This window comes from Hemiscyllium ocellatum, chromosome 42, assembly GCF_020745735.1.
Source record: "Hemiscyllium ocellatum isolate sHemOce1 chromosome 42, sHemOce1.pat.X.cur, whole genome shotgun sequence".
NCBI lineage: Eukaryota > Metazoa > Chordata > Chondrichthyes > Orectolobiformes > Hemiscylliidae > Hemiscyllium > Hemiscyllium ocellatum.
The window spans coordinates 17,584,523-17,600,716 of record NC_083442.1 but is presented as its reverse complement, the minus strand read 5'-3'; the positions used below and the strand labels follow the sequence as shown (position 1 = coordinate 17,600,716).

General features: G+C 46.7%; 1 protein-coding gene across 1 annotated transcript in view; it reads left to right on the top strand.

The window, feature by feature from the left end:
* Window positions 1-16,194, top strand: part of LOC132834860 (nuclear receptor ROR-alpha A) — a 194,545-nt gene that overhangs the window by 125,160 nt on the left and 53,191 nt on the right. Inside the window, exon 3 of the mRNA XM_060853956.1 lies at window positions 13,207-13,348. Within this exon, the coding sequence (XP_060709939.1) occupies window positions 13,207-13,348 (142 nt within the window). The remainder of the gene's footprint in view (window positions 1-13,206; window positions 13,349-16,194) is intronic.

Below are 16,194 nucleotides of genomic sequence, written 5' to 3'. Positions count from 1 at the left end.
CAACTCGCTGACGTGGAAAGGCTGCCAACATCATCAAACACCCATCGCACCCCAATAATGATCTCCTACAACCTCTTCCGTCAGGCACTAGGTACAGAAGCTTAAACACACACACCCCTGCAGGTTCAGGAACAGCTTCTTCCTGGCTGTTATTAGACTGGTGAATGGACTCTAACCTCAAAGAATGCTGACCTTGCTCATGTTGATTGCTCTTGGATGCCCTGTGCAATGTAACCTGCATGCTTCTGTCTAAGTCTTTTGGTCTGTATGTCCTTGCTTATTGTGATCAGTATGTGCTGCTTGTAAACTAAACTGTTCACTGTCCTTGGGTACACATGACAATAAATAAATCAATGAAAGCTGGGGGTAAGGATCACGAGCTAAAACTTTAGGTGGAGAAAAGGAGCAGGAGTAGGCCATTTAGCCCTTTGAGCCCGCTCCACCATTCAGTGCGATCATGGCTGATTATCCAGTTCACTCCTCTGTTCCCAGTTTTTCGCCTATACCCTTTGATCCCTTTGCTCAGAGACCTATATCTGTCTTCTGAAAACATTCAGTGTTTGGCCTTAACTGGTTTCCCTGGCAGAGAATGCCACAGAAATTCAGGATGAAGAAATTTCTCCTCGTCTCAGTCTAAGGTATAACCTGTAGCCTGTGACCCACGGTTCAGGACGCCTGGGTTGTCAGAATTATTTCTTCAGCGTTTGTGCTATCAGTCCCGATGCAGTCACAGGGTCTACAACTGAGTAAGATCAGCTGTTCTCTCACTCTAAAAGGATCCCGCTTCTCCCTCAAACAATCCAGTCGCACAATGATTGGTCACGACAGTTTTTAAAACTTGAGGTGGGGATCACTGTGGGAAAAGGTTCAGGGGGCACTGAATCAAAGAAGGGAACCTACAGTGTTATGCCCCATTCTTTTCACCACATTCCAAAATGGACAATGACCAATGACGTCAGGTGGCTCAGTGGTTAGCACTGCAGCCTCACAGCGCTAGGGACCCGGGTTCGATCCCAGCCTCAGGTGACTCTCTGTGTGGAGTTTGCACATTTTCCCCCATGTCAGTGTGGGTTTCCTCCGGGTGCTCCGGTCTCCTCCCACAGTCCAAAGATGTGCAGGTCAGGTGGATTGGCCATACTAACTTGCCCATAGTGTTAGGTGGATTAGGCAGGAGGAAATGCAGGGTTACTAGTCAGGAAAGGGCATGGATCTGAGTGGGATACTCTTCGGAGGGTTGGTGTGGATTCGATGGGCCGAAAGGCCTGCTTCCGCACTGTAGGGATTCAATGGTAAACCCTCTTAAAATATAGTGACTGTTGTGACATTGGAAACATGGCATTCAATTTACACACTTCTAGGAGAAAGTGAGGACTGCAGATGCTGGAGATCAGAGCTGAAAAATGTGTTGCTGGAAAAGCGCAGCAGGTCAGGCAGCATCCAAGGAGCAGGAGAATCGACGTTTCGGGCACGAGCCCTTCTTCAGGAATGAGGAAAGCCTTCCTGAAGAAGGGCTCGTGCCCGAAACGTCGATTCTCCTGCTCCTTGGATGCTGCCTGACCTGCTGCGCTTTTCCAGCAACACATTTTTCAATTCAATTTACACACCGCAAGATCCACAGAGTTACCTGATTGCAATGGTGTTGATTGAGGGTCAGGTTTTGTCCAGAATACCAGAGAGAATTCCCACCTTCTTACAGTGACGCCTTCTTGCTACCCCTGAGTGTGTTGCATTTCCTCAGTGCTGCTGTCAACTTGTCTTCAGCTCTCCCTAGAGTGGGGGCCAGACCCACAGCCTTCTCACTCAAAGGCGAGAATACTATCCGAAAGCTGACAACTGACTCGATAAAATCAAACAAGTGGAAAAAGCAAATTTAGATCCGGTACAGACAAGAGCTTGAGGACTGCAAGCCGTTAGGTGAAATTGGGGAAGGAGAGGCGAATGAGAATTAGGTTTATTGTCACATATAGATCAGAGTGCTGCTGGAAAGGCACAGCAGGTCAGGCAGCATCCTTGGAGCAGGGAAATCGACGTTTCAGGCAGGAGCCCTTCATCAGGAATGAGGCTGGGAACCTCCGGGGTGGAGCTCCTCATGACCTGTCCTACCAGCCAATCTTCCTTCCCGCCTATCCCCTCCACCTTCCTCTCTAACCTTTCACCTTTACCCCCACCTCCATCCACCTATTGCACTCTGAGCTACCTTCTCCCCATTTATCTCTCCACCCCAGAGACTCCCAGCCTCATTCCTGATGAGAGGCTCCTGCCCAAAACATCAATTTTCCTGTTCCTCAGATGCTGCCTGACCTGCTGTGCTTTTCCAGCACCACTCTAATCTCCAGCATCTGCAGTACCCACTTTTGCCTTATTGTCACGTGTACTCGAGTGTACAGAAGATCAGGAGTACAGGAAAAGTGTGCAATATCCCAACACACAGCACTACCTGAGGTACAAAGAACCTCGGTACAAAAAAAAACAGAGAAAAAAAAGATGTGTAGGCTCAGTGGATTATCCATGGGAAATGCAAGGTTCCAGCGATAGGGTGGGAAAGGTATTGAGTCTGGGTGGGATGCTGTTTGGAGGGTCATTGTGGACTCGATGGGCTGAATGGCCTAGTTCTGCAATGTAGGGATCCAATGATATGGCTCAAGTCAAAAGTCACATGATACCAGGTGATAGTCCAACAGGCCTATTTAAAATCACAAGCTTTTGGAGTGCTGCTCCTTCATCCCCATTTTAACAACCGGTGAGGAGAGAGTGCCTTACACTGTGTATATCTGTTACGTAGAGTAAGTTAGGAAAATAAGAAATAAAACTCGAGAGGTAGGGTTGTCAGAAATGCATCTGCTGGGTGGCTGTGCTCGGCAGGCCAGAGAACAAACTCCGAGCGATTGAAAACAGCTTCCTCATTCTTCACCTCATCAATGCTTCACTCTTCATTACTGTCTCAGCGAGGAAGCCTGTGCAGTGCTCCGATATTGTTGTTACTCTATCAACACAGGATTTAATACAAACAGAAGGATTTAGTGAGGCATGCCATTAAAGACGAAGGATGATAAATCACTCCGCTGTATTAAGAATAAAGCGGCCCCGCTAGTCACGGGCTATTCCCCTGCAAATGCACATTTGGAAGAAACAGCCTGACAGCTGACAGCTGCCTTTTCCCCTAATTAAACAGCCAGTGACTAACTAATTAAAACATATGGGCCTATTGGGGCAGATCAGTATGATAATTAGCTGTTAGTGTCAATTCATTTAGCTAATGTTATTAGTCGACCAAACAAAGTCAAATTTGAACTCATCATTTTTATTTGTAATCAGAGCTCTCTGCATTCACCACCGTCTGGTGCCATGTCTACTGCCCATCTCATGACGGGGAGGTGCCAGTGTCAGACTGGCACAGATGATGTTGGAAGTCACATGACACCAAGTTTATTTAAAATCATGAGCTTTCGGAGCGCTCCAATAGCTTGTGATTTTAAATGAACCTGTTGGACTATAACCTGGTGTCATGTGACTTCTTGACTTGGCCCATATCATCAGATCAGAGTGGTGCTGGAAAAGCACAGCAGGTCAGGCAGTATCCGAGGAGCAGGAAAATCCATGTTTCAGGCAAAAGCCCTTCATCAGGAATAGCCTGATGAAGGACACTTGCCCGAAACGTCAATTTTCCTGCTCCTCGGTTGCTGCCTGACCTGCTGTGCTTTTCCAGCACCACTCTGATCTAGACTCTGGTTTGCAGCATCTGCAGTCCTCACTTTTGCCGTCTCATCAGATCCCAACATTGAGGAATTTGGCCATTTGGCCCATTGGGTTCACACTGACCCACCAAAGAGCATCCCACCCAGGCCACCCACCTACTAGCGCGGTAACCCTGCATTTCCTACAGCTAATCCACCTAGCCTGCATGTCCCTGGACTCTATGGGCAATTTAGCACGGCGAACCCACCTGACCTGCACATCTTTGGACTGTGGGAGGAAACCGGCGCACCCGGAGGAAACCCACGCAGACACGGGAGAATGTGCAAACTCCACACAGACAGTTGCCCGAGGTAGGAATTGAACCAACTCCCTGTGAGGCAGCAGTACTAACCACCGATAGCAGTGATAGAATTTGAACTTACATATTACTAGTCAATGGACAAAGCTATGTTGGCAGTCTCTCCCCACCCTTTGTGAAGAGAGGGGATGAAGGAGCAGCGCTTCAATAGCTTGTGATTTTAGATAAACCTGTTGGACTATGACCTGGTGTCATGTGACTTCTTGACATGGCCCATGTCATAGGATCCCTACATTGCAGAAGCAGGCTTTCTGGCCCATCGAGTCCAGACTGACCCTCCAAAAAAGCATCCCACCCAGACTCACCCCACCCCCCACCCCCAGTCCTATCGCTGTAGCCCTGCATTTTCGATGGCTAACCCACCTAACCTATACATCCCTACACTCTGTGGGCAATTTCCCATGGCCAAACCACCTAACCTGCACGTCTTTGGACTGTGGGAGGAAACCGGAGCACCCAATGGAAACCCACGCAGACACAGGGAGAATGTGAAAACCCTGCACAGTCAGTCACCTGAGGCTGGATTTGAACCTTGGTCCCTGGCACTGTGAGGCAGCAGTGAGACAACAGTGTCACCCTAAAAATACAATAGAATATTGTATTTCACTCACAGAATTAGGAATAACCAGAGCTCAGCTAGACTTGTCATATTTGATTCTTGTCAGACAGTGCTTTTGTTTTAAATTTTGACCAGACATTGGTTCACAGTTTCGTTTAGACCAAGATGTGGTGGAATGGAGATGAGTACTGGGCTGATTGTGTCAATTCCAGCAGATACTGTAAGTTATTGGGAAAATTATATTCCTTTCCACATCCTGTGCCTGCCTTTCCCAGACTCATCGCTGTTTGGCAGCTATGCAGAACATAGAACAATACAGCGCAGAACAGGCCCTTCGGCCCTCGATGTTGCGCTGACCTGTGAACTAATCTAAGCCCATCCCCCTACACTATCCCATCATCATCCAAATGCTTATCCAAGGATTGTTTAAATGCCCCTAATGAGGCTGAGTTAACAACATTGGCAGGCAGGGCATTCCACACCCTTACCACTTTCTGAATAAAGAACCTGCCTCTGACTTCTGTCTTAAATCTATCACCCTTCAATTTGTAACTATGCCCCTCATCAAACCGACGTCATCATCCTAAGAAAAAGACTCTCACTGTCCACCCTATCTAATCCTCTGATCACCTTGGATGTCTCTATTAAATCCTCTCTTAGCCGCCTTCTCTCCTCATAAGACCTTCCCTCTAGACCAGGCAACATCCTGGTAAATCTCCTCTGCACCTTTTCCAATGCTTCCACATCCTTCCTATAATGGGGCGACCAGAACTATCCACAATATTCTAAGTGTGGCCGCACCAGCGTTTTGTACAGCTCCGGAACTCAATCCCTCTACCAATGAAACCTAACACACCCGTATACCTTCTTAACAGCACTAATAACCTGGGAGGCAACTTCCAGGGATCTATATACATGCACACCAAGATCCCTCTGCACATCCACACTACCAAGAATCTTTCCATTGACCCAGTATTCTGCCTTCCTGTTATTCTTCCCAAAGTGAATCACCTCACATTTATCTGCATTCAACTCCATTTGCCACCTCTCAGCCCAGTGCTGCGGTTTATCCAAGTCCCCCTGCAATTTGCAACATTCTTCCACACTGTTCACTATTCCACCGGCTTTAGTAGAAACTTACCATCTGCAAACTTACTAACCCATCCACCTATGCCTGCGTCTAAATCATTTATAAAACAGCAGTGGTCCCAAAACAGATCCTTGTGGCACGCCACTAGTAACCAGACTCCAGGCTGAATATTTTCTATCAACCACCATTCACTGCCTTATGACAGAAAGCCAGTTTCTGATCCAAACTGCTAAATCACCCTCAATTCTATGCCTCTGCATTTTCTCCAATGGCCTACCATATGGAACCTTACCAAAAGCTTTACGGAAGTCCATGTATACCATGTCAACTGCCCTACCCTCATGTACATGCATGGTCACCTTCTCAAAAAACTCAATGAGGTTTGTGAGACACGACCTGCCTTTGACAAAACCATGTTGACTATCTGAAATCAAATTGTTGCTTGCTGGATGATTATAAATCCTATCTCTTATATTCTTTTCCAAAACTTTCCTACAACAGATGTCAGCCTCACTGGTCTATAATTACCTGGGTCATCTCTGCTGCACTTGAACAAGCCACAACATTTGCAATCCTCCAGTCCTCTGGTACCAAACCTGTAGACAATGACGACTCAAAGTTCAAGGCCAAAGACTCTGCCATCTCCTCCCTACCTTCCCAGAGAATCCTTGGATAAATCCCATCCAGCCCAGGAGACTTACCTATATGCACACCTTCTAGAATTGCTAACGTCTACTCCTTACTAACCTCAATCCTTTCTGTTCTAATAGCCTGTATCTCATTCTTCTCCTCTACAATATTCTCCTTTTCCTGAGGGAAAACAGATGGGAAATATTCATTTAGCATCTCTCCAATCTTCACAGGGTCCACATACAACTTCCCACTTCAGTCTTTGACTGACCCTATTCCTACCCTAGTCATCCTTTTATTCCTCACATACCTTTGGAAAGTTTTAGGGTTCTCCTTTATTCTACCTGCTAAAGACTGCTCATGTCCCCTCCTTGCTCTTCTTAACTCTCTCTTTAAATCCTTCCTAGCTAATCTGTAACTCTCCATCGCCTCATCTGAACCATCTCGTCTCAACGTCAAATAAGCCTCCCTCTTCCGCTTAACAAGAGATACAATTTCTTCAGTAAACCCTGGTTCCCTTACCTTATCACTTCCTCCCTGCCAGAGGGAAGTAAAATTATTGTTCTGAGACCAACATGAGTGTTCTTCAGATTCCTTGGAAGAATCATACCGGACTTGAAATGCTATCTCAGTTTCTGTCTCCACGGATGCTGCCAGACCTACTGAGTCTCTCCATCATTTTGTGTTTTATTTTCAGTTCTCTGGCATTCACAGTACTTTGTTTTTCTATGTTTGGTGTCTCTGGCTATAAAAAGGCAGAGTCTAATCCAAACCTCCCTATTTGGGCATTTTGGGGATTCAGTATTGGGTTTCCACTACCATGGGCAAAGTCAGTCCCTGTCCTCCACTGTAAATGGCTTACCTTTCAGTTCAAGGACTGGCCCTCTTTTTTTTTATGGACTGCCTCTGCTACAGGAAATAGTTTCTCCCTTGATTTTGGTCCAACCATAGTGAAAGAACAACGATATGGTGTTAAGTCAGGGTGAGGCATGATGGGAAATTTCCTAGTGTTCCTGTACATCTGCTGCCCTTTTGCTTCTAGATGGTTGAGGTTGTAGGTTTGGGGTTAGTGGAGTCCTGCAGTGTATCTTGTATACAGTACAGGCATCAGCCATTTCTGGCCGGTGATGCTGGTGAAGGGGACTGCTTTCTCTAATATAACAATGAGCCTTTTGAGCATCGATCCAGACAAGTGGGAAGTTCTCCATCACAGTCTTGACTTGTGCCTTTTCAATGGTGAATAGGCTTCCACTGGTCAGAAGGTGAGACCCCTCAGAATTCTCTGACGAAGGAGCAGCGCTCCAAAAGTTTGTGGTTGTAAACAAACCTGTTGAACTATAACCTTCTGACCCCAGTCCAATACCAGCCTCTCCACATCAGAATTCGCAAGTACTAGTTTGCTCTTTTTATTTGATTATTCATAGTTTGTTGGCATCGCTGGCAAGACTAGAATCTATTGCCCATCCCTAATTGCCCTTGAGAGCAAGGTGTCCTTGAACTGTTGCAGCCCATATCATGTATATACATCCCTGATGCTGAGAGGGATTTAGACTCAGTGATACCGAACGAGTGTTGATACAGTTCCAAGTCAGAGTTGTGTGTGTGTGTGTGTGTGAGTTGGGGGGGAGGGGGGTGGGTTTCAGGTGGTAGTTTTCCAACACAGTCATAAACGTCTAGATGGTAGAGGTCACAATATTGGAAGGTGCTGTTGGAGGGACTTTGGTGAGTTGTTGTCATGCATGCTGGGAGCTGGTGCTGTTGGTGATAGGGATGACTGTTGAGAGTGGTCAATGTAGTGCCAATATGTTGGGCTTCTTTATCCCTGATGGTATTGAGCTTCTTGAGTGTTGTTGGAGCTGCACTCATCCAGATGTATTCCTTCACACTCCTGGCATGTGCCTGTAGGTGGTGGATAGGTTTTGGGGCAACAGGAGTTGAGTACTTGCTGCAGCCTCTGACCTCTTGTAGCCACAGTATTGATATGAACAGTCCAGGTCAGCTTCTGGTCAATGGTAACCCCCAGGACACAGTGATGGCAATGACATTGACAGGCAAGGGGTGATAATCAGATATTCTATTGGAGATGGTCATTGCCTCCTTGATGCTTGTGTAATATGAGTGTTACTTGCCACCCATCAGGGCTTTGTCGAGGTCTTGATACATTTGAACGGACTGCTTCAGTACATGAGGAGTCATAAATGGTGCTGAACACTGTGCGATCATTTGTGAACATCCCCACCTCAGACTTTATGATGCGGAGAGCGTCGTTGATGAAGCAACTCAAGATGGTTGAACCTAGGACATGCCAATATTCCATTTATTTTGGTTTTGCCGGGGCTCATTGATGCCTCTCCCAGTGATGTGTAGGTCAAAGGCCATCACTCTCGCCTCCCCTCTGGAGTTCAGCTCTTTAGAACATGTTTGGACTAAAACTATAATGAGGTCAGGAATCAAGTGGCCCTGGCAACACCCAGTTTGAGTTCAGTGAGTGGGCTATTGATGTGTAAGTGCTGCTTGATCGCACTGTCGATGATACCTGTCATCACTTTGCTGGTGATCGAGGGAAGGCTGATGGAGTGTTAATTGGCAGGATTTGTTTGTCCTATTTACCATGTCTAGGCCTTATCAGGGTAATGTTCCATGTTGGTGTGCAGGAACGGTTTAGTTATGGGTATCTTTAGTTCTGGAGCACAAACCCTCAGTCCTGTAATCCAGGGTGTTGTCGGGGCCCATAGTTTTCGCACTATCTGAAATCTTCAGCTGGTTCTTCATCCCACACACTGGCATCATGAGATCAAAATGCATCTGCACTTTCAGCTGCAGATGACTGCGAATTCTGTAGCTTTGCCTTTTGCAAACCTTGGAGGATTGGGGGTGAGGCCATTAAGTGGGCATTAATTACCTACTTCGGGCTTTTACTTGCAGCAGGACAGGAAAGCTATCCATGGGTCTTTCCTGATAGATCGTAATCATGGCAGAGGCCCGCAAGTGACAGAGTTTCCATCTGGCACCTCCTGCCTGATTAACCTTAACCCTAACGCTAATCGTAACCCTGTCCTGCCTGATTAACCTTAGCCTTACCCCGAACCCTAACCCTGTCCTGCCTGATTAACGTGAGCCTTCGCTCTAACCCTAACCCTGTCCAGCCTGATTAACCTTAACCCTAACCCTGTCCTGCCTGATTAACCTTAGCCTTAAACCTGACCTTAACTTGCCCGATTAGCCTTAGCCCTAATCCTGACCCTAACTTGCCTGATTAAACTTAGCCATAACCCTAAACCTAACCCTGACCCTATCCTGACTGATTAATCTTAGCCCTAATCCTAAATCTAACTCTGACCCTATGCTGCCTGATGAACCTTCACCTGAAACATAACCTTAACTCTTACTCTAACCTTAAATTGAACCCCAGCCCTAATCCTAACCTTAACCCTAACTCCAATCCCTAACTATATCCTTAGCCTAACCTTAACCCTAAAATAAACTCTAAACTTAAGTCTAACCTTAAGGTGAACCCCAATCCTAACTCCAACTCTAACTCCATCCCTAACCCTCACGCTAACATTAACCTTCACACTAATACTAACCCTAATCCTAACCCAAAGCCGAACACTAACCCAAACTATCTTGCCTCCAAATTTGCTTTGAGAGCGGACATTAAGTTCTCCAACTTTGGCTGTGTGTAACATCCTACTTTCATTCACGCAGTGTGTTGTGGACCTTCGGGGTCATCTTCATAGTTGGATGCACTGCTCTCTATCCTTTGTCCACATTCAGTGATAAATCAGCTGCAAGGATTTGCTCCCTGTGCAAAACCCAAGAGAACGTAACTCGCTCTACCTCATCAATCATAGTCTTAGCCGGTTATCATCGCTGTCTCTCTCCTGCCTCCCCCAGCTTTTAATCTGTGTCACAAGGCTTTTTACAATAACATTCATTTTTATTTGTGATAACTTTTTGTATGCTTACTTGAGGGAGGATGTAATTGCAATGGAGGCAGTTCGGTGGAGGTTCACTCGGTTAATTCCAGAGCTGAAAGGCTTGAGACGTGAGAAATTGAGCAGTTTAGACTAATATTCTTTGAAGTTTAGAAGAATGAGAGGTATATGAGATGCTAAAGGGGTTGACAAAGCAGACATATGGGCGGCACAGTGGTTAACACCACTGCCTTACAGTGCCAGACACCCAGGTTCAATTCCCACCTCAGGCAACTGTCTGTGTGGAGTTTGCACATTCTCCCAGTGTCTGTGTGGGTTTCTTCCGGGTGCTCCGGTTTCCTTCCGCACTCAAAGATGTGTGGGTCAAGTGAATTGGCCATGCTAAATTGCCCATAGTGTTAGGTGAGGGGGTAAGTGTAGGGGAATTGGTCTGGGTGGGTTGCTCTTTGGAGGGTCGATGTGGACTTGTTGGGCCGAAGGGCCTGTTTCCACACTGGAAGTAATCTAAACTAATCTAAACATAGAGAAGATGTTTACTCTTGAGGGGTAACCTAGAAGAAGAGGGTCATGGTTTTAGGACAAAGGATGACAGATTTAGACAGAGATGAGGAGAAATTACTTCAATCAAAGGGTCATGAATCTGTGGAAATCAGAGTGTGGCAGATGCTGGTACACTGAATACTTTGAAGGAGGAAATAGAGTTTTAGAATCTTAGTCATACAGATGTACAGCACGGAAACAGACCCTTTGGTCCAACTTGTCCATGCCGACCAGGTATGCCAACCCAATCTAGTCCCACCTGCCAGCACCCGGCCCATATCCCTCCAAACCCTTCCTATTCATATACCCAGACATGTATGGAATGAGCTGCCAGAGGAAGGGGTGGAGGCTGGTACAATTACAACATTTAAAAGGCATCTGGATGGGCACATGATTAGGAAGGATTTAGAGAGCTATGGACCAAATGCTGGCAAATGGGGCTAGATTGGGTTCGAATTTCTGGTCAGCATGGACGAGTTGGACCGAAGGGTCTGTTTCCATAATGTATAACTCTGACTCTAAGTTGAATCGCATTGAAATTGAGTGAAAGTAGATTTAAAACGACATGTGTGACAATTTTATTTTGTTTTAATGAGTAAAAAAATGTCTGGAATAATTTACCAAGGAAAGTAACAAATTAATCTGAAATAAGACCATCGAGTCAGCCCCGCCATTCAGTGAGTGATCTGATAACCCTCCACTCCATTTGCCTGCCTTTTCCCCAAACCCTTGATTTCCTTCCTGATTAGAAAAATCTGTCTGACCTAGCCTTGAACATCCTGACTGACCTAGCCTTGAACATCCTGACTGACCTAGCCTTGAACATCCTGACTGACCTAGCCTTGAACATCCTGACTGACCTAGCCTTGAACATCCTGACTGTCCTAGCCTTGAACATCCTGACTGACCTAGCCTTGAACATCCTGACTGACCTAGCCTTGAACATCCTGACTGACCTAGCCTTGAACATCCTGACTGTCCCAGCCTTGAACATCCTGACTGTCCCAGCCTTGAACATCCTGACTGTCCCAGCCTTGAACATCCTGACTGTCCCAGCCTTGAACATCCTGACTGACCTAGCCTTGAACATCCTGACTGTCCCAGCCTTGAACATCCTGACTGACCTAGCTTTGAACATCCTGACTGTCCCAGCCTTGAACATCCTGACTGACCTAGCTTTGAACATCCTGACTGTCCCAGCCTTGAACATCCTGACTGACCTAGCCTTGAACATCCTGACTGTCCCAGCCTTGAACATCCTGACTGACCTAGCTTTGAACATCCTGACTGTCCCAGCCTTGAACATCCTGACTGTCCCAGCCTTGAACATCCTGACTGTCCCAGCCTTGAACATCATGACTGACCTAGCCTTGAACATCCTGACTGACCTAGCCTTGAACATCCTGTCTGTCCCAGCCTTGAACATCCTGACTGACCTAGCTTTGAACATCCTGACTGACCTAGCCTTGAACATCCTGACTGACTTAGCCTTGAACATCCTGACTGACCTAGCTTTGAACATCCTGACTGACCTAGCCTTGAACATCCTGACTGACCTAGCCTTGAACATCCTGACTGACCTAGCCTTGAACATCCTGACTGACCTAGCTTTGAACATCCTGTCTGTCCCAGCCTTGAACATCCTGACTGACCTAGCCTTGAACATCCTGACTGACCTAGCTTTGAACATCCTGACTGACCTAGCCTTGAACATCCTGACTGACCTAGCTTTGACAGCCTTTGTGGTAAGGAATTTCACAGTATCAGCCCCTCTGAGGGAAGAAATTCCTGCTCTTCTCTGTCTTCAATGCGCGACTTGTTGTTCTGAGATTCCCCCCTCAGGGTCCTAGACTCTCCTGGAGAAGCAACTTCTCAAATGGATATTTAAATTGGAGAGTCCATGTACCAGTTGGATCGGTTCTGGTTTGAAGGGCTGAATGGCCTTTTCTCATAGAATCCCGACAGTGTGCGAGCTGGCTACTTGGCCCATCGAGTCCACACTGACCCTCCCAAGAGCATCTCACCCAGACCTTGTAAGCCTGCCTTCACCATGGCTGAACCCACCTAATCCGCACGTCCCTGGACACTGTGGGCAATTTAGCATGGCCAACCAAACCCTAATCTGCACATCATTGGACTGTGGGAGGAAACCCACGCAGACAGTGTACAAGCTCCACAAGGACAGTCGCCCGAGGCTGGGATCGAACCCGGGCCCCTGGCACTGTGAGGCAGCAGTGCTAACCACTGAGCCACCGTGCCAACCTAGTAGTCCTGTAGCCTTATCATATTGACAATGCTGAACAAAGAATAGAAACTGGAGTCTGTCCATAAAGAGGGTGAAGCTGGATTTTAGTGTGAGACTGTGTCTGATGTGAATGTTTTATTTGTACCGAAGGGTTTCTTCAGGAGAAGCCAACAGAGCAATGCTACCTACTCATGCCCTCGACAAAAGAACTGCCTCATCGACCGAACAAGCCGCAATCGATGCCAGCACTGCCGATTACAGAAGTGTTTGACAGTGGGAATGTCTCGAGATGGTAAGCTGTCTACAGTCACTCTGCTTTATCCAGGCTGTGCCTCCCCTGTACTGACCGTGTTTCACACACGTGAGCTTAAGCGGTTGCACAAGCACATGAGCCCCGTGTTCCGCTGGGCATTAAATGTCATGGTAACGAAAGACTAGTAAGTAAGGCCGCTGTGAACACTGTAAAAATCCATAATACTGTGGACGTGGGAATCGGAAACATGTACAGAGAGAGCTGGAGAAACTCAGCAGGTCTGGCCGAGAGAAACAGCTTTAAATGTCGAGGCTTCTTCAGAACTGAAAGGTGTTCAAAATCTTTTGACAGAAGCAGAGAGATTTAGTGCATGAGACAAACGAATTGAAAACCGCGCCACATTTTGTCCATAATTATTCTACTTCTGTTTTCACTCTAAACAGCTGAAAAACGTGCCTCTTAATACCTCGTGAAAGGTCAATACTAAGAGCTGCTTAAATGTGGAGAAAAGAGCAGAGAAGGTGGTATTAATCCTGACCACATTTATTATGCATGAGTTATGATGGTGAGGGCTCTTGTGGTACAGTGGTAGTGGCTCTGCCTCTGGACCAGGAGATCTGGATTCGTGTCCCACCCATTCAGAAGTGTTTAATAATAGCTCTGAACGGATTGGTTAGAAAATAACTATAAAAGGTTGGTGTAATGGCTAGAACTGCTGTTAAAAATGATAAAATCACACTGTAGCTGTAAAGTTCCACAAGATAAATTCAGAACAGTTATGTTATAATTTTTCAGAGTTTATTGATCGCATTTTGTTCTTGAAGAAAATCTTTAGAGGCAATGATGTTCAAATGTTATACTTTAAAATCAATTAAAATTGTAGACTGTAAAGAGTTATGGTATGTGTGTGTTAGTCCTTCAGAACAAAGAGAGGTTTGGTCACAGAGTCTTTTCATGTGGGAGATGCTGCAGTGATGCACTTACTAAATGGTTCTTGGCTGGACAGGAAAATCTGCCAGGCTTACTGCCTGACAGAAGCACTTCAGCAGGATTTCGGGTTTGCTAATCAAACTGTGTGACTGCGTTGTGAGCTAGCCTCGGTCACCATCGGGTCCTGAGGTGAGACTTGAACCAAGAGTTTCTGGGCCAGAGGTAGAGATCCTACCCAGAGATCCTACCCAACTCCCTCCAGAATACAGTGACCTGTGCAAGGGCCGGATTTGCTGGGGTAGGCACTGACAATGTATAGTCAAGCTTTGCCAGGCCAGTTCTGAAATGTTGTGGTTCACAGTCTGCTTCAAAATAATACATAGAAACATAGACAGTAGGAACAAATGAAATAACTCCACAGAGGCTGGTATCCTGTCACGAAGTCAGCCTTTACTGACGTGTGCACGGTTTGTGACACTGACCCAGCTAGCTCAGAGCCAGCTTCTGACATTCCTGTTTCTATCAATCAAGAGTGTGGTGCTGGAAAAGCACAGCAGGTCAGGCAGCATCCAAGGATCGGGAGAATTGACATTTCGGGCAAAGGCCCTTCATCAGGAATCAGGCTCATTCCTGATGAAGGGATTTTGCCTGAAACGTCGACTTTCCTGCTCCTCGGATGCTGCCTGACATGCTGTGCTTTTCCAGCACCACACTCTTGACTCTGATCTCCAGCATCTGCAGTCCTCACTTTCGCCCTGTTTCTATCTGTCAGCCAGGGCTCCCTGATTGGGCCAGGTTAACAGCCCAAGTCAAGGGACTCACATTCTGTGAGGTCCACCTGGCTGACCTCGTTCCAATCACTAGACAGGAGTAGGCCATTCAGCCCTTCAAGCCTGCTTCAGCATTCAATACGATCATGGCTGATCATCCAACTCAGTCCCTTGTCCCCGTTTTCTCCCCCCTCGCCTTGATCCCTTTAGCACCGAGAACTATATCAAGATGAGACAGTGAGAGTCAGAATCAGAGAATAGTTACAGCACAGAAGAAGCCATTTGGCCCATTGAGCTTGCACTGGTTCTATCATCTTAGTGTCAACTCCTGCCCGTTCCCCAGACACCAGTGCCCCTGTTTCTATCCGAATAATCATCCGAATGTCTCTCTTGAATGTCTCACCTCACTCTGCCTCTGCCATGTCTCTGGTGCATTCTATCCTCGGCCTAGTTTCTTCTCAACGCGCCCTTGCTTAGTTTCCACAGCACTGGTATTCCCAGGTTTACTCGGTCAGGTCAGTCCTTTTTAAATATCAGGAATTATCCCAGTACTGTAATATTGGGAGAGGACAATGTCACTCACTGGCCTACTCTGGGTGGAATTTACTGAAGGCTGTTTGAATGGGACATGAGGCTGGAGGAGAAGGTCGAATTTGGTCAGGGTGTACTGTTAATGGATGATGGTACTGCACTGGGAGAGAACTGAAGCAGATAACACAGTATGGAAACAACAGGAGGCGAAATGTGCTTCTTTAGCAAGTCGTCAAATCACAGTTGCATATGTCTGATGGTGTTTTTGACTTGGATTTCTTTGCTAAGTTGGGAGCTCTTTTAAAACTGAAGGCCAGGTCTAAATTCCCTAACTGCAATCCTGGGTTTTCTGTTATTCATGGGACCCCTTAAGGTTGCAGGTTGGGCCAAACTGCAGCCTGCAGTCCTGACTGGGCAGAGATAGACATGGCCTGCTCCAGTGCAGTTTTCCTAGAGTTGGGTCAGCTTTATAAGGGGTTATGGTCCCGGCGTCTCAAGACCTTCAAGTTTAATTAAGCTCGAAAAGTCAGCCTTGTTCCTCCCAAGGTATGCCCTCTTTAACTACCAACACAGCTGTCATGTCACCACACCCCCAGCCCCCTCATCACCACCACCAGCCCCCAACCGCCAACCCAGCCATAGACATATGCCTCC